The following is an 18871-nucleotide window of genomic DNA, read 5'->3' as shown; positions in this document are numbered from 1 at the left end:
GCTGCGGGCCGGGGGCCTGTGTAACCCGCCCTGCCCCCTCCTCACTTGATGCCATTGAAGGTGAGCACAGCCTGCATGTCCTCCGGCAGGGCTTGGGGCTCTGGCCACTCGAAGCCGTCAATGACAGGCACGATGTTCTTGCCGCAGCTCAAAGCAGTCACGATCTCCTAGAGAAAGAAGAGAAGAAGATGACACTGGGGACCCATCTGGGGACCCTGGGGCCAGGCAGGCACTGGGAGGGCCAGTAGCCCAAGGCTGAGCCCAGGGTTGGATGCTGGCCCTGAAGTCCACCTTGACTTCTCCCTTACCCCCTATGGTATAATAAACACACACATATAGATATATGTATGGATATATCTATATATGTATGTGTGTGTGTAGATACATATTAATAGATGGGCTTCCTAGATGGCTCAGTGGTAAAGAATCTGCCTGCAAATGCAAGAGACACGGGCTCGATCCTCGGGTTGGGAAGATCTCCTAGAGAAGGAAATGGCAACCCACTCCAGTATTCTTACTTGGGAAATCCCATGGACCCAGAAGCCTGGTGGGCTACAGTCCATGGGGTTGCAAAAGAGTTGGACACAACTTAATGACTAAACAACACCAAATATATATATATATATACATATATACATATGTATATATATATTCTTGGCACAGAGCTCCTAAAGCCCTCTCAGATGACCTGGGGATGGGGATCTGTGCCTAGATAGCTTCAGGATGGGGGTAGTGGCCAGGAAGAGGAAACTGTGATTAGAAGGTTGGAACTTTCAGCCTCAGCTCCTCTGCCCCCCAGAGCTCCAGAGAAGAGGGGCTGGATTGAGATGTCACTTGTGACTCAATCGTGCCTACATAATGAAACCTCCATAAAACCCTTAAGGACTGACTAGGTAGGTTGGTGAATACATCTAGGTGCAGAGAGGGGGGCCTGGAGAGGGCATGGAAGGGCATGGAAGCTCTATGCTTCCTCTGCCCACACTCCCAACTCCCCCACCCCCCACTTACCTTGCCCTGTGCATCTCTTGCATTTAAATGTTCCTGAATTGTATCTTTTATATTAATAATAAGCCAGTAATATTTCTTTCCTGAATTCTGCACATCATCCCAGGTCACACTAATGGTAAAGAACCCTCCTGCCAATCAATGCAGGAGACATAAGAGATGAGGGTCTGATCCCTGGGTCTGAAGGATCCCCTGGAGGAGGGCATGGCAACCCACTCTAGTATTCTTGCCTGGAGAATCCCATGGACAGAGAAGCCAGACAGGCTACAGTCCATGGGGTTGCAAAGAGTCAGACACCACTGAAGCAACTTAGTGTGCATGCGCGCACATCATTCTAGCAAATTATTGAACCTGAGAAGGGTGGTCATGGGAATCCCCTGAATGTGTGGCCATGGAGTCTAACGCTCGTTCTAGGTGGGTAGTGAGCATCAGAACTGAATTGAACTGTAGGACAGTCAGCTGTGTGGTGGAGTGGAGAACTAGTTGTTGGTATGGGAAAAAAATCCCAAACAAATTTAGTATCAAGGAGCACATCCCACCTCCTGCATCCAAACTGATCCGTCCTGAGCCCTGCCAGTTGTAGTCCTTACTTATTTCTCAAATCCCCTCATTTTTCTCCACCTCCACCTCCACCACTGCCCTACTCCAACCCTTTATTACCATCAACCCCCACCAGGTCTCTTCTCATCCATTCTTGCCTCCTCTCATTCATCCTCCAGATTGCCCCTTCACCTGGCAGCTCTTTGCAAAATGCAAATCTTATCGTGTCACCCCCTACTTTGAATTCACGACTTCACATGGCTCTTAGGGTAGGGTTCAAGGTTCTGTGTGGTTGTCTGCAACTCACTCCTCAAACTCCACCCTGCTCTGTCCCCTCAGCCACACAGACCTTGCAGCCTCTTAGATTTGCCATCCTTCCTCCCTGCACAGGGCCTTTTCGCACGTGCTTCTTTCTCTGTCTAGAACATTCTTCCCCGCCCTCTCACCTAGCTAATACCAACTCATGTTTCTGATCTGAGCTCAATCAGCTTTCTTAGAGAAGTCTTCCCTCACTTCCCTGACCAGATCAGATGCTCCTCTTACAGGCTCTCATAGGCTCTGTAGCACTTGCTACAGTTAGAGATTTAAATTCGCAAGTGAGAAATTTACTTAATATCTTCTCCACCAGACATAAAGGCGGCTGTCTTTTCCACCAGACATAAAGGCGGGGACCATGTCCAGGTTTCAGTCCCCTTGTATCTCCCGATCTTTCACAAAGCCCTGCCCACAGCCTGCCTTTGCTAAATACTTAACAGCCGAGGGGCTGAATGAATGAATATAATAGTACAGCATTTGGGGGTTCCACTCTTGAATCATCAGATCTGTGTTCACATCTGGGTTCTCTGACACAGGCTCTGTTATGTGAGGCAAAACCAACAGGCTCTCAAATCTTGTTTTCTAATTTCTAAAATAGGGGTAATGATAGTTCCTATCTTGGAGGGTTGTTGGGAGGAATAACTGCTATCCCACGGCAAGTGTTAGACTAGCAATTAGCATGCAGTGTGTGCTTAATAAATAACAAGTGTTATTATTTCCTCCTCTGTAAAGTGGGGATAATAAAACTTACCTCACCAGGTTGTTCTGAGGATATTGCTATTAATGGGTGCTCGGGTAAGTGCTTATTGAGTGTTTTTTCCTTTCAAGGGGAAACCCCAGAGATTGGACTTTTTGAGTGCCGTTCACTTGTGGTTTTTCATATTGATTACCCGCTATAAATGTGGCTTCGGGGAAAGCAGTTTCAAAACCAGAAGCAATTAAGCACTAAAAACAACCAAGGAGGGATGATGGAACCTTTGGGACTGGTCCAAGGCGAAGGCTCCCACCACCTGCCTGCTCCCCGCTCCTTGCAGTCGGCTGGAACAGTGAGGGATATCAAGCACCCTTGTGGAACAGAGCCTTCCTGGGGAAGGAATCTGTGTAAACTTCAACCCTGATTGGCTTCTGGGGAATCTCTCCATTTCACAGCTGAGAAGAAGGAAGCCCAGCGAAGGGACTTGCTCCCAAGTCACACACATGTGAGCCCAGGGGGGCCCAGACTCAAGCATTCTGATTCCAAGTCCAAGGCTATTTCAGCCAAGCTGTTTGCCTCTCTGCTGATCACCTGGGTGAATTCTGGCCCTGCAGCAATTTATTGGGGAACCTTCAGACATTTGTTTCATCCAGAATTAAACAGAAGCAAAGACAGGGATCTGTGGTCACTGCACAGATACAGAGGCTGGCCAAGAGATGACTTGCTCAAGATCATACAGCCAGGTAAGAATGAAAACTGAGTTGAGTCTTCTGACCTAATAAACCTAATAGATATGGATAGAAGCCTTGTCCTAAAGCAGCCAAGGAGACAAGAATATGCCCAGAATGACTAGATCATATATAAATTGGTGTCAGTGTAAAGTCAGGCAGGTAAAATTCTTACTTGCTATAAGAACATGGAGAACAGAAAAAGCATCAAGGGGAGATTTCATGGAGGAAGTCCATTCTCCCGCTCATCTCAGCTTCATCAGAATCATGTTTGATCATTGGCTCAATTATTCTATAAAGTTTGCAAGAGCCTACTTTGTCCCATGCATGGTTTTAGGCATCAGGCATGCATCACGAACAAGGCAAGGTTTGTGCTGTCATGGAGCTCACAATGCTCCTCTTTTTCTCTCAGAAGGCTGCCTGCCACCTACTCTAAGCCATGATTCTCCAGGGTGTCTCTTTGACCCAGAATCCCCTCCCCAAATCAAACCCAGTGTTCAGCCCCTCCTATATCCTGGAGTTGGGAAGAGATGCAGACAGTCCCTCTGGTGTCAGCTGAATCCATCCCTCAGATCTGAGTCATAGGACAAAACTGCATCTGAAGAAAGTGCATGGGCTTTGGAGTCAGAGAGACAAGAGTTCAAAGCCCAATTCTGATTTCTGCCCCAGCAGTGTGGCCATGGGAAAAATTATCCTACTTCTCTGAGCCTCAGTTTCTTTATCCATAAAATGAGAAGGCAATACCAGTAATCATGTAGGTTTTTGGCACTTTTCTCATCCCTCCCTTTGTTTTTTGCTCACATTGTTTCCCTGCCTGTGATGCTTTCTCTTCCACTGACATAAAATCTTTAGACTCTTCTCAAGTTCTGCTTCTTCCATGAAGTCTCCCCTGATTTTTCCAGCCCTTGATGCTTTTTCTGTTCTTCATGTTCTTATAGCAAGTAAGAATTTCACCTACCTGACTATACACTGACACCAATTTATATATGATCTAGTCATTCTGGGCATATTCTTGTCTCCTCGCTGCTTTAAGACAAGGCCTCTATCCATATGACTACTGCTTCCCTTAGCCCTGGTCCCGGTTTCTGCTGACTAATGAGTAATGATTAATAATCTACAGGTGTGATACCCATCCATCCATCATCCATCCATTCTACAAGTACTCAATAAGCTTTACTATGTGTTACACACTCAGGATACAATGGGGAATTACACAGTAGTAGTACTCACAATAATTATATTAACAATAATAATTGCTGCCATTATACAGCAATTACGTGCCAGGCATTCTGCTAGGCACTTCACATATTTCAGCTCTTTTAATCCGTATAACACTACCCGAGGGAGGTAGGTACTATAATTATCCCACTTTCCAGTAATAAACATGAAACTCATAGGAATTAAGTAACTTGCCCAAAGCCAGAGCCAGGATTAAACTCACAGCTTTGCATTCTTAACTTTTCCACTGTGCCTATCACTATCCTTTCTTGCCTCCCTCCCCTCACAGAGGTTATTTTTCAGAGCATGTTGATCCCTCTCTGACCCTCACAAGAGTTCTATGAGGTGAACAGGACAGGTAAGTTATCCCCATTTTGTAGGTGAGAAAACTGGGGCTTGGAGAGCTAAGTAAGTTGCTACAGTCCTAATACAGTCACAGTGGTGGCTCCTGACTTCCAGCTGGGCCATGAAAGTTGCTGACATATGCAGACAAGAAAGAGAATACATCACTAGTGGGAAGCTGCTATATAACACAGAGACCCCAGCCTGGCACTCTGTGATGACCTAGAGGGGTGGGATGGGTGGGAAACTCAAGAGGGAGGTGACATATATATATATATAACTAAGACTGATTCATGTTGTACAGCAGAAACCAACACAATATTGTAAAGCAATTATCCTCCAATTAAAAAAAAAAAAAAAACACTGACGATAGCAGAAACATATAAAAATAAAATAAAATATAAAATAAAGACTGAAAGGGAAACCTGCGCCCTGGGCCACAGGCCAATGCTGGGGCCACCGAGCCAGCACTTACCTTGTGCACCCAGTCCTTGCAGTCGTGGTCTTGCATGCACTTGTCTAGCGCCCCAGCCGACAAAACCAGCACAAAGTTGCGGGCGCCCATGATACTCTGGATGAGCTTGTCCTCGAACTTGCCTGCTTCTAGTTTCTCCACATCGATGAAGACACTGAGGCCATGCAACTGCAGGTGCACCTTCAGGAGGCTGCCAGGAGGTCCAGTGTCACTGCTGAGACCTCACCCCAAGGCCCCAGGCTGCCTGCCGGCCCGCCCCCCTCACCTGGCCAGCTGAGAGCCCGTGTTCCGCCGGTAGCTGATGAAGACGTCTGGAGCGTCCCCGCTGGGCTTACCGCCGGTGCAGGGCAGCGGGGAATGTAGCATTTCTAAAGCAGACAAGAGATGGCTTGGTGACGGTGGGCCTTCCCCATCATTCACCACGAGGTACATCAGCCCCTGCACACCCAGCCCTCTCAGCCCAGCCCAGGCAGAATGGCTTGCTCCCAAAATAGTCAGAGAGGGCTTCCCTGGTGGTCCAATGGTTAAGAAGCTGTTGGCTGATGCAGGGGACACAGGTTCAATTCCTGGTCCAGGAAGATCCCAGATGCTGCAGGGCAGCTGAGCCTTGAGAGCCACAACTACTGAGCCTGTGCTCTGGAACAAGAGAAGCCGCCACAAAGAGAAGCCCGCACACTGCAGCGAAGAATAGCCCTGCTCACCACAACTAGAGAAAGCCCATGCAGCAGTGAAGACCCAGTCCAGCCAAAAATGAATAAGTAAATAAATAATCCAACTCCAAGTGTGTCACTCTCCCCACTTAAAAACCGTGCATGAGTTCCTACTCCCTACAGAAGGTGTTTGTAAGCTATTTTTGCTGAAGCACCCTCTTGTTTTTAAAAAATTAAATCTCAGGGATGTATTGGGAGCTGCAATGTAAAAATGATAGAAATTAATCTGCTTTGGTTCAAGCAAAAGAATGCAGCTAAAGCCCAGTCTCTGTCCCCTGTGCGAGCTTAGTGCATACTTAGTGAATGAATGGATGAATGGTAAGATCCATCTTCTTATACTAGTCGGAAAACACTCACAATGTTGTCTGTTTATGAGTTAGTAAGACAGAGATTGAAACCCCAGTTGTCATTTAATGACTCTGATAACCTTAGAAAATGTATTTAAATCTTAGTTTCATCATCTGTAAAATTAACACCCATGATGGAAATGTTCTTTATCTTTAATTCTGATAGTGGTTACACAGGGGTAGGCATTCGAAACTTCAAATCAGACACTTTTAAAGTATACCTCTTTTATTCTTTAAAATAAATGTTTTGAAAGCTGACTTAGGAAAAAATTAACACCCACTGCACAAAATGGATGTAGAGACGGAATAGTATCTATTTAAAACTTAATCAGGGGCTTCCTTGGTGGCGCAGTGAAGAAGAATCTGCCTGCCAATGCAGGGAACACGGATTCGATGCCTATTCTGGGAAGATTCCCCACGACTCGGAGCAACTAAGCCCTTGCGCCTTGAGACACAACTACCGAGCCTGTGTGCCGCAACTACTGAAGCCTGCTCACGAGAGCCTGTGCTCGGCAACAAGAGAAACCACCATGATGAGAAACCTGGGCACCGCGATGACTAGCCCGACTCACCGCAACTAAACTAGAGAAAGTCCACGGGCAGCAGGGAAGACCCAGCACAGCCAAAAATAAAATTTCAAAAACTTAATCAGGACCTGGTCTATAGCAATTGGTGATAAACATTAGCTATATAGTAGACTAGTAAATTAAATAAATTAATAAATCAAGATGGCTGCTAAAACCCTAGAATTCACCCTGACCTCCCTAAAGCACCCACACTTTGTAAGCTGTCGGCTAATAGGATAAGCCCCTTGTCTTCCCACCCACATCTCCTGTATGCGGCCCCCAGGCTGTCTTACCTCCACACTTGCTGACACTGTTCCCTCCACCTGGACCACTCTTCCTGCTACCACCATCCCCTCTCCCACCCCCAATACAGCCTGCAAGACCTGAGCAGGCCACCCCTCCTCTCCACAGCCCAGGCCTGGGTGCACAGGGTAGGCGGTGCTTCCTCTAGGCTTCCACTGGAGTCCTGGACATGCTACCTGCTGCCCTCATGTGCTTGTTTATAGATCTGCCTTCCTCCCACCCTCCTACCCACCTCAGACTGGGAACTTATTTTTTTTTTTTTTTGCAGTAATCACTCACTTGCATTTAAAAAATTTTTATCACCCAGTCAGCTCTTAATACTATAAATTTTAGAGTAGAAAAGTCATACGGTATACTTCTTGTGTCAAGCTTGTGTTGATTATGTTTACGAGATTTGTACACACTGTGGGTGGAGTTCATTTATTTCCATTGCTGTCTCAATTTCCTTTGTATGCAAATACCACCAGTGATGGTCATTTAGGTTGTTTCTAGTTTGGGGCTATGAGAAACAGAACTGCTCAGACTGGGAACCTCTTGAGGGCAAAGTGCCTGTTAGCCACTCAGCTGAGTCCATTCTTTGCGACCCCTGTGGACTGTAGCCCACCAGGCTCCTCTGGCCATGGAATTCTCCAGGCAAGAATACTGGAGTGGGTAGCCAGTCCCTTCTCCAGGGGATCTTCCCGACTCAGGATCAAACCCCGGTCTCCTATGTTGCAGGTATATCCTTTACCCCCTGAGCCACCAGGGAAGCCGTAGTGCGACATACTCATCTTTGCGTCCTCAGAGCCCGCGTGGCACAGTCTACGTGCTCAATCAATCAATCCACAGTGAGGCTCCAAGTCCCCATGGTGCATCTCCCCTCATCCCTCCAGGGCTGGCGCTGGGGCCGGAGCCGGGGCAGGGGTGGGGGCCCCGGTGGGCAGGCTCACCTCTGGCGGCCGTGAGGATGCGGGCGCGGTGCACGCCCAGGTGGACGCCACAGTCCTCCAGGAGCTGCTGCTCGGACACGCGGTGCAGTAGGGAGCGGTCCAGGCCGCAGCTGACCAGGCCGTAGGTGTACTGGCGGAAGCGCGGGTCCAGGCTGCCCAGCCAGTCAGCCAGGTTGCTGCGGTCGCACGTAGCGTAGTTGGCGAAGGTCTTGAGCTCCGTGAGCTCCCGGAGGAACCTGCACCCAAGGGAGGAGAGGATGCTGAGGTCTTGACTAGGGAGCGAAGGGGGCGTTAACAACCAGCGGTCTGGAGGCTCCGTACCTCTTGCGGGTGATGCCCGACTTCATGCCCAGGTCGGTCTGGAGTTCCTCGTCGGTGAGCCGCAGAAGCAGGTCTCCATCTACCTGCTGCTCCTGGAGGAGGGGTCAGACGTGAGGTGAGACTCCCCCCTCCTCAGCCTGTGGACCCCACCCAGCACAAGGGGAGGGAACGGAGATGGCGCTGAGGGAGGCGGACGGGACCCAGATGAGAACCGTAAGACCCCGAAAATGGCTGAGTACAGGATCCCCACCCCCAGAAGGCCACCCCGGGTGCCTCGGCGAGCGGTGCCGGGATGGGGTGCTGTCGCCTGTAAATGCAGGGCGCCCCTAGAGGCCACGCGGCCCTCCGGGATGCGGTTGCTCCGACTGCCGGCGGGGGACCCCGTGCGGCTCTACCCGGAAATTCTCGCAGTACTGGGAGAAGCCGATCTGCTGCAGCCAGGTCTGGACCTCGGCTTCCTTCCAGCTGGGCACGCTGGGCAGGATGCGCCGCGGCACCTCCTCGCCCAGCAGGCGCAGCGCGCGCTTGGCCAGCGCCGACGTGGTGCCATTAGTGGAGTAGGAGACGAGGCGTTTCAGGCTCTGGATGGCACCTATGTCGCTGAATACCTGGGGAAAGTGTGGGGAGAGGATGTCTTGGACCAACCAAATCACCCACCAGCCGCCCTAACATGCCTGGTCCCTCCCCTCACTTCTTCTCCCCGCTGTAACCACACTGCCTCCCCTTGCCCTGCCTTCACCCAATAAATCACTGAGACTTGTGGATTCCCCCTCCTGTTGCTGTTGTTGTGTTCAGTCGCCCAGTCATGTCTGACTCTTTGCGACCCCATGGACTGCAGCACGCCAGGTGTCCCTGTCCCCCACCATCTCCCGAAGTTTGCCCAAGTTCATGTCCATTGCATCAATGATGCCATCCAGCCACCTCATCCTCTGATGCCCTACTCTCCTGCTCTCAATCTTTCCCAGCATCAGGGACTTTTCCAATGAGTCAGCTGTTCTCATCAGGTGATCCCCTCATCTCTTCTCCCCACTGAAACCACACTGTCTCCCCTTGCCCTGACTTCATCCAATAAATCACCAAGTATTGTGGATTCCCCCTCCTGAAGCTCCCTCAGCTATTCACCAGGTCCCTCTCAGGTCTCCCCTCTACAACTTCTGCTGCCCTGGGATAAAGTCTAGATCTCAGTATGGCTGCCAGCTTGGGCATGGTGCGGCCCCCGCCCACCAATCCCTCCTCCTCTCGTCCCCTTTCACCAAACCACCCACCCATGGAGGCTTTCCCTCCTCTGGGCCTCAGCTGTGCTATTTCCAGACCCGTAGTTTTACCAGCCTGCTTGTGGGAATTCTACTCATCTATTGGATCCAAATTGGTTGGCACCTCCGCCATGTAGCCTGCTTTGATTCCGTCACAGCTGGGCCCATACCTCCAATTAGGCCTTGTGCCACACTCTGAATGCCATTGTTGTTAACTGACAGTGCAACTTCCACTGGACTGGAAGCTGAGGTCATGTCTTAATCACCCTTAGAGTCCCCAGACTGGCACACTGCAGAGGACTCACTGTGTCTTTATTAGACGGTTCTCACTTGGCCTTGCTGGGAAAGAGGTACCAGAATTGGTGGTCGTGGCTTCCGCCCAGACCCACTCCTTGGGGTCCTCACTCTGTGCTTCCCTTTAAATCCCTCCTCCCAAAGCAGAATAGCCTGCTTTGTAACACCAGTCCTCCCATGGCCCCTCTCTGGGGTGCAGAGAGGAGAATCAGAAGCTCCTAGAACACCAGACCTTGGGAAAGGCCTCAGAGACCCCTAACACAATGATTTCTTCTGGATCTATGGGAACACACAAAATGGGTGACAATCACCAGTGAGACACATTCCTCTGATGTCCCCTGTTCAGCCCCAGATGACTATGGTCATACAGACAGGGTCTGTCCATGCAGTGTGCACCATTCTCTGTGCACCAGGGGTCACTAACCCCCCAAACCTCCAGAGGCATACAAAGGAAGAATAGTGATGTTATGTGAAAGTAAAAGTCGCTCAGTCATGTCCAACTCTTTGCGACCCAATGGACTGTAGCCTGCCAGGCTCCTCCAACCACGGGATTTTCCAGGCAAGAATACTGGAGTGGGTTGCCATTTCCTTCTCCAGGGGATCTTCCTGACCCAGGGATCAAACCTGGGTCTCCTGAATTGTAGGCAGACTCTTTACCTTCTATCATATTTAAAAAACAAATCCTAACAACTTTTGATAATTTAACTATTAGTAGTCTAACATCCAGGGTAAAAACAGCTGCTGTGGTCTACTCCTTCAATTTTCCAGAGGACAAAAATAGACATATAAAGGCCCAAGACTTCACTGCAGTCAAGTGGTTAAGACTCCAGGCTTCCACTGCAGGGACATAGGTTCAATCCCTGGTCAGGGAAGTGCTGCTTGCCATGAGTTTTAGCCAAAAATTTAAAAAAGGCCCATAGAGGGGAAGCTAGGTACTCAAGGGCACACAGCAAGTTAAAGTAGAGGGCAAAGGCTATGGATCAGGCCCTGAGATTGGGAACCCCTTGGGACTCAGGTGGAGTTATCTAGCTGACACACAGATGTCCTGCCCCAAAACTGTGTCTCTATACTTCATCTCCTTCCTAAACTCCAGAGCCAAATGACAAAATGGCCCACTGGAGTGCCCCAGCTGGTCATTTCTGAGGCACTTCAAACTCCAGGTGTCCCAGTGAATTCACTTTCTGCCTACCCCCAACCTGTCTCACTGAGTTCACCTTATTTCAGTACCGGGTGCCATCACCCACTGGGTAGGCTATGTCCAAAGCCAGGAGCTATCCTCAGATCCTTCTTCTTCACCCAGCGACCCAACAAGTCTTAATTCTATCTCTTCAGTACCTCTGGAATCTGTCTGCTCTCTCTGCCTCTGCTATCATGCCCGGGACCACCACCATCCCAACTGCCTCCTGCCATGGCCTCCTATCTGACCCCCTGGGCTCCAGCCTCACCCTTGGCAACACCAACTCCTTGCAGCTGTCAGGAAAGTCTTTGTCAGACACTGGCGTCCTCTGTGTAAAACCTTGGTCTTGCCTTCAAGGCCACAATGACTAGTCTCTAATCTTTCTCCTTTCTCACCTAACCCTTATGTATACTTCAAGTCCCAGTTTAATGTCATTTCTTCCAGGAAGCCTTCCCAGATTCTGTCTAACCCCCATCCCTACTCCACCCTACACCCGCACCCACCTTGGTCTTGCCCTGCAGACTCTTGATGGCTGCCTCCGCACAGAGATAGAAAGCCCCGATGCACTGTGCCTCTAAGCGCGAAGAGTCGAGCAGCGGCACCAGACGCTGCAGGTCGTCGGGGGCGCGGCCCTGGCTGGTGTCACTGGCGTCCACCATGCAGCGGGCAAAGCGCCCGGGGTCCAGCGAGGCCACGAGCGGCTCCACGAGGTCCAGCGTGCCGGAGCGCTCCACCTCGCGCTCCACCTCCTTGTTGGTGGCCAGCACGGCCACGGCCAGGCAGGCGTGCAGGCGAAGCAGCTCGTCCTCCTTGGAGAAGGCGAGCGGGAAGAGCCACTCGGCGGCACGCTTCTCCACCATGCGCCGCTGCGCCGCCTGGCCCCCGTGCAGCGCGCAGTTGGCCAGCGCCAGCGCGCAGTGGCGGAGCAGCGCCTGGTCCGTGCGGCGGCACCAGTACAGCACCGCGTCCAGGCCGCCGGCTGTCACCAGCTTCTGGCACGTCTCCTCCGAGTGCTTGAACATGTGCTCCAAGATGCCGGCCACGCTGCGCGCCAGCTCCACCGGCTCACGCTCCTTTGCCAGGTTCAGGATCACGCCCAGTCCGATGCGCGCCACGCGGTCCCTGCGGAGAGAAAACAGGAGGGAGACGTGGAGTTGCCGTGGCCTGGGGTGCTTGTCTTAACCTCATGGGGGTCACAGCCTCGTCAGTTATCCCCTCTGGGCCTCACTATAGTGTCAAATAGGACGTGAGTCTGGTCCTCCCTGCCTCCCTCACCTCCCTCACTTCCTGCTCTGGTGCTGTGTGCTTAGTCATTCAGTTGTGTCTGACTCTTTGCGACCCCATGGACTGCAGCCCACCAGGCTCCTCTGTCCATGTCCATGGGGATTCTCCAGGCAAGAATACTGGAGTGGCTTGCCATGCCCTCCTCCAGAGGATCGTCCCAACCTAGGTCTCCCGCATTGCAGGTGGATTCTTCACCTACTGAGCCACCAGGGAGAACCAGACTTCTCTGATTGTAAGGATACTCCATCCTGGCCACGGGCTTTCCAGGTGGTGCTAGTGGTAAAGAACCTGCCTGCCAATGCAGGAGACGATAGAGACTCAGGTTCAACCCCTGAGTTGGTTTGATCCCCTAGAGGAGGTCATGGTAACCCACTCCAGTATTCTTGCCTGGAGAATCCCATGGATAGAGGAGCCTGGCCAGCTACAGTCCATAGGGTCACAAAGAGTCAGACATGACTGAATGCTTACATGCATCAGTAAGCATTGCATGCTTGCATGCATCCTGGTCACATCCATTTCCTCCAGGACACACTTTCCTGGAATAGCAGTATGTGGGGTGGTTTAAGAATTCTAGCTCTAGGGACTTCTGTGGTGGTCCAGTGGCTAAGATTCCGCACTTCCAATGCAGGGGGCTGGGGTTCGATCCTGGTCAGGGACCTGGATCCCACTTGCTGCAACTAAGAGTTAACATGCCAAGACTAAAGATTCCACATGCTGCAAGGAAGACTGAAGAGCCTGCATTCTGCAACTAAGACCCAGCTGAGCCAAAAAACTAAATAAAATAGTTTTAAAAATTCTAGCTCTAGAGCAGATCCCTGGGTCCTGGTAACTTCTCTATCATATACTAGTTGTGGGACCTTGTGTACCTTTCTTTATTCTTATCCTCATCTCATTAACAAGACAGAAACAATTCCTACCCCTAGGATTATTATGAGACCAATGTAATAATCCATGTAAAGTTCTTGGCACAGTGCCTGACTCATGGAAAAGACTCTATAAATGTTAACTTTTTATCATTTGAAATACCCTATATCACTTGAAATACCCTATTCTTGGACTTGCCTTCTAATTTCTCTTCACTTTGTGCTCTGTGACTGGAGTGTATTTATTTATTCATTTAACAGATCGTTTACTGAGGACTTACGTGTGCCAGGCACTGCATTGTGGGCTGAAGTTAAACAGTGACAAAGAGAGACTGGAGTTTATGCACAGCTAACATGGAGACAAATGGTAAAGTAAACAATGTGTGAACAGAATAACAGTTATCTGATCAAAATGATAGCAAAACCAGGTGACGTAATGGAGAGTGCCTGGGCAGAGGTGTATGTCTGAGGAGGTGACATCTGAGAGTTAAATGTCCAGAGACCCCTGCTTGCATGTATCTGGAAGAAAAACATAAGAAGCAGAGAGAAAAGCAAGAACAAAAGCCCCAAAGCCTGATGAGCATGGCATATTCCAGGAAGAGAAAGAAAGTCAGAGATAATCTGCAATGTCTAAAACCAACAAGGAAAGATATAAAATCAACAAGGGATTCACATGTAGAAAGGATATATAAATAAATATTCAAATCAACATGCAAAAGGCAGTAAATCCAGGAGAAAAGGAGTGAGAGATATGACTGGGCAGTTTACAAAAGGAAATTCAGAACATTAACAAGCAAATAAAGAGATGCTCTAATTCATTAGTAATCAGAGAAATAAACATTAAAACAGCTGCTGTCACTTTACACCCATGAAAGGGACAAAAAGCAGAAATTACTTCAAGTGGTTGAGTTGGAAGTTTCAAGGGAAGAGTGAGGAAAGAGTTCTGGGGGTCTTTTGAGCCAGCTGAAAACATTCGGACTTCATCTTTCTAAAAAAGTTTTTGTTCATTTATTTATTTATTTGTATTTTAGATTGTGTTGGTTTTTTTTTTTTTTGCTGCGCACAGGCTTTTTCTCTAGTGTGACAAGCGGGATCTACTTTCTAGTTGTGGTGTAAGGACTTCTTGCTGTGGTGGCTTCTCTTGTTGCAGAGCTCCAGGTGGTACTGGGATACAGTTGCCCCGAGGCATATGGGATCTTCGCAGACCAGGGATCGAACTGGTGTCCCCTGCATTGCAAGGCAGATTCCTAACCACTAGACCACCAGGGAAGCCCCTGAGCTTCATTTTGACAGCAAATGGGGAGCCACTGAAAGGCTTCAGGAAGGGGAGTGACCTGGTAACACATGGATTTTAGGAAACTCGTTCTGGCTGTTGTGGGGAGGACAGTCAAAGGGAGAGAGCTTGGAGGCCAGGAGAGCAGGCAGGAGAGTTGCCACATTCCAAGCCAAGGTGAAAGTGTCCTGTCTTCCTGACTTCCACCAGTGATGCCCCTCAAGGACTTACATGCCCTACCGGCCATCGAGCCCTTGCCAGGGAGCATCACGGTGACCACAGTGCTTGTGACTGTGTCCACTGCAGGGCCCAGCGGAGCCCAGAACATGGCCTGAGGCCAGGACAGCTTTGCTGATCTGATCACTGAGCTTCTCTGCAGCCCAAAGGAACAGATGGGTTCCAATCATCCCCTCAGGCAGTCAGCACTATAGTTGTTCCTTTAACCAATGAGAAAGCCAAAGTTCAGAGACGTTACATGGCATGCCCAGGGTTACACAGTTGGGGGGGAGGCGCGGCTCGGATTTGAGTTCACATCTGTTTGTCTTCAGGGCTCAAGATCCTTCATCGGCACTTTGTGCTTCCAAAACAATCTGACTACATACACTCCAAGTTTATCAGAGCCAGGAACTGCTTAAGAAATCATCTAATCCAACAACACCCTCATTCCTGCGGCTCAGTGAAGGGAAGGGCAAGTTGAAAAACAGCAATTCAGAGAGAGAACTTTATTTATTTATTTATTTATTCTATAAGGAATTCTATAAGAACTTTATTTTACTTTTTGATGAGGACCATTTTTAAAGTCTTTATTGAATTTGTAATAATGCTGTTTCCTCTTTTTTTGTCATGCAGCTTGAGAGCTCTCAGCTCCCCAGCCAGGGACTACACTCGGGTCATGGCAATGAAAGCCCGGGATCCTAACCACTAGGCCACTAGAGAACTCCTAAGTTTTCATTTCTTGAACCTCAGCCCTCATCTTTCTCTATGTACTTGGCATCTTTATAGAGTTGAACTCTGTGCTTGTTGTGAGAATTATTCACTCAATTCCCAATTCTTCTGTAGCCTGAGAGGCTGTAAGTCTGGGTTCAAATCACAACTCCAAAGGAGGGGTAAACTGTACCCATATACACACAGACAAGCCTGTATATATATTGATAACATACACACATATGCAAGTGCTTGTATGTGTACAGATTCTCTCAGCAAAGACACACAAGAAACTCATTTCTCCAATTTGCCTCCAGGGAAGGGGACTGGATAGACAGAATGTTTAAGTGCGTACCTTTTTTGTACTTGGCATTCGAATTTAAATGCAATAGTTTTTTCCCCCCCCTTTCTTTTTTTTTTAAAACCCATCCCCTCCTCTCATTCACTGTGCATTCTTGGAAAAGTCACTTGCCTCATTATGGTCTTCTGAAGGGGGCAGGCTGTGATTTTATTTATTTCTTTTAAAATATTCATTTATTTATTTGGCTGTGTCAGGTCTTAATTGCAGCAGGCGGGACAGGGGATCCAGTAGTGCTGAGGCATGTGGGATCTTAGTTCTCGGACCAGGGATCAAACCTGCATGCCCTGAATTGCCAGGTGGATTCTTAACCGCTGGACCACTAGGGAAGTCGCCAGGTTGCGACTTTGGAGGACTAGCAGTGATAGTGTGGTAGGACCAGGCTCAGAGGGCCTTACCCTGTCAAGCTGCTCCTGGTATTTCAGGGTCAATGAAGCTGTGACCTAAGCCCCCAGGCAGTAAGTGTCGCAGCACCCTGGGGAGAAGAGAGCTGCAGCAAAGAGAATGGCAAAAGGAGTGGACACACAGATGGAAGAACCTGGTTGGTGGAGGAGGGAAAAGATTTCATACACACAAATTCTCAATGTGTCACCACACTCCTTCCCTTCTTGCCCTTCCAGCCTCCTCTCTAAGTAGGGGTGGGGAAATTCTGCCTTCCTCTGTAAGGATTTTGATCAGGACCTTGCTCACTGGGTTCTGTCCTTGGTCCTGAAGTGATGCCAACTGGCATGTTATTTCTTGGAACCAGAGACACTGGTTAGTGTGACTCCTCTTTCAGTAATTCCGAACCAGGTGAAGATTGTTTTCAACTTTGAAAAATAGTGCTATTTGCATCTTGCAGCCCTCCTTTTCTTAGGGTGTTGGCTGTTGCACCCTTTCTCTAAGAGTTCAGGTTAGAGCTGCCCCATCCCACATACAGGACACACCCTTGGGCCCCGGCCTATCACATCCAGTGAGCGCCTGTCCATCTGCTAGCCCTTCACATTCACAGCCCATCTCCATCAGGAAGATTAATGACATACTGAACAACCCTAACTTGGTCTCCCAACGGTAGACTGCTTTATTCATGCATTTTCGACAGTTGTATCATTTCCACCAACCACAAGGCTATCTTTACTTTTTGAAAAGTAAAAATCCCGTTATCCATGTCCATCACACTTGTGAGAGCTTCATAAATGGACAGCGACCCGTCCAAAACCCTTCTAAACCTGAGGGGTCTGAGAGTTCAGTGTGAGACTGGAGTGTGAAAGTCTAGTCTGCTCCGGCATGAGACGGGAGAGAAAGTGGGTCAGGGATCCTCATATTCCAGGAGAGATTCCGAGAGACAGTAAAGAGGGGCCACCAGGCTTCAGTTGGACCCCACCTGCTATATCTTGGTTCATGTGGGGAAGATGTAGCTGCCTAGCTCCACATTTCAGTTCCCCCTTCCCCCACCCATCATCCCAACTGAAAACCTCCTGTTCCCCATTAGCAGGCAGAGCATGAGATCATGTCTGCCCCTGTGACATGAAATAAAATGAAAAGGGAGAAAGCAGGAAGTGGATTAGGGGTGACATGAAGGCAGCAAGTAACCTTAGGTTAGCACTCATTTCAGCCTGGGAAGAGAGGAAAGGTATTCCCCGCTCCTGTTTTCTGAGCAATGTGTCCTCCTCCTCTCTTAGTTGGAGGGAGAAGGTATGGCAGAATGAAGGTAACACAGAAGGATATCCAGTCCAAAGGGAGAAGGGCTGTGGGTTCAGAGGATCCCACCTACATCCTCAGAACCAGGGACAGATTCACGACCTACCACTCCACTCCTCCTCTCCCTGTCTCATTCCTCACCCCACCAGCTCTGGGAGTGAATGCTGACTGCACCATTATTTCCCTCTGTGACTTGTACAAGTCATTAAATTCTTCCAAGACTCAGTTTCTTCATCTGTAAAATGGACACGCTGGTTCTCAACAGGGATATAATGCAAGGATTTGTGAGGTGAGGCAGGAAAGGCACAGTGCGAGGCACTGGAGACCCAGGTGACCCCACATCCCGTGGCGCCCTCCGCCCCAGCCCGGCCCCCTCACCGGTTCTCGGCCACCAGGATCTGCTCCAGCAGGCGGGCAGCCTGCACGCGCGTCTCCAGCTCTGGCGCCTGGAGCAGGCGTAGCAGCAGGTCCAGGCCACCGTCCAGGCGGATAGCGTCGCACAGGCCTTGGGCTACCTCGCGGCCCATGGCCGGTAGCAGCCAGGCCTCCTCGACAAGCTGGAAAACTTCGGTTAGGCCGGCTCCCAAGGCCCGCATGCTGCCTGCCTGCTTCAGGGCCGACAGCGCCTGCTGCAGCTCGGGCAGTGCGCGCTCCAGGGCGCCCTGCACCTCGGTGCTTGTCCCCGGTGATAACTCGCGGGGCCTGCGGCCGCCCGCCACCCACCATTGGCTCGCACCGCCACCCCCGTCCGGCCCCGGCACCTCTAGCCGCTCGGCATCCGGCCGTGGGCCCGACATGGCGAAAAAACGGCAGAGCTTGTAGGCGGAGAGCAGCAGCGTCAGGACCATGGGCGCGGGGCTGCGGGGGACATCCCCTGCCTGGAGGGGCGGGGCCGGGCGGAGCGACCCAGAGCTTGGGAAAAGGAGGACGCGAGAGCGGAGCCGGGGAGGGGGAAGACGATGCAGGAGGGAGGGTGGACAGAAGGGGACCAGGCAAGGGCTCCGAACAGAAGTTTGGGGAAAGGGTGAGCGCAGGACCTGGGACGAAGAGGTTGGGGTGGGGGACACAGGGCCCAGCTGTCGGGGACAGGCGGGAGGAGAGAGCGGGAAAGGCTAGGAAGTTGGATCCAGGCGCGGGAGGGTTTAGGAGGCAGCAACTAGAACAAAGAGTGGCTCCAGTTCCTGCTAGGTTCGCTGAGATGCTCTGCAGCAGCCCCACCCCCGAGAAGCGGCGGACCGCAAGCCGACGCCCCTACTCTGAGTCTTCCCGGGC

The 18871-nt window shown here is 50.3% G+C and overlaps 1 protein-coding gene and 1 long non-coding RNA gene across 3 annotated transcripts in view; one reads left to right on the top strand and one right to left on the bottom strand.

The window, feature by feature from the left end:
* SARM1 (sterile alpha and TIR motif containing 1) overlaps positions 1 to 18871 on the bottom strand; it is a 27526-nt gene extending 8655 nt beyond the window's left edge. For both annotated transcript variants that reach the window (XR_006341187.1, XM_043903167.1), the window contains exons 1-8: positions 17978 to 18871; positions 11721 to 12339; positions 8889 to 9101; positions 8494 to 8585; positions 8173 to 8408; positions 5583 to 5685; positions 5318 to 5507; positions 46 to 167 (exon numbers count right to left, since the gene is read on the bottom strand). Coding sequence is in view for 1 of the 2 variants with exons in the window: in XM_043903167.1 (XP_043759102.1) it covers positions 46 to 167; positions 5318 to 5507; positions 5583 to 5685; positions 8173 to 8408; positions 8494 to 8585; positions 8889 to 9101; positions 11721 to 12339; positions 17978 to 18447 (2045 nt within the window). In the remaining variant the exon portion in view is untranslated. The remainder of the gene's footprint in view (positions 1 to 45; positions 168 to 5317; positions 5508 to 5582; positions 5686 to 8172; positions 8409 to 8493; positions 8586 to 8888; positions 9102 to 11720; positions 12340 to 17977) is intronic.
* LOC122694439 lies at positions 3160 to 8157 on the top strand. The gene is made up of 3 exons (XR_006341188.1): positions 3160 to 3297; positions 4790 to 4858; positions 7961 to 8157. It is a non-coding gene; the product is annotated as an uncharacterized LOC122694439 (long non-coding RNA).

This window comes from Cervus elaphus, chromosome 5 (assembly GCF_910594005.1).
Source record: "Cervus elaphus chromosome 5, mCerEla1.1, whole genome shotgun sequence".
NCBI classification, from domain to species: domain Eukaryota; kingdom Metazoa; phylum Chordata; class Mammalia; order Artiodactyla; family Cervidae; genus Cervus; species Cervus elaphus.
Note: the sequence above shows the minus strand (reverse complement) of the source record. Positions and strands in the feature narration are given on the sequence as shown.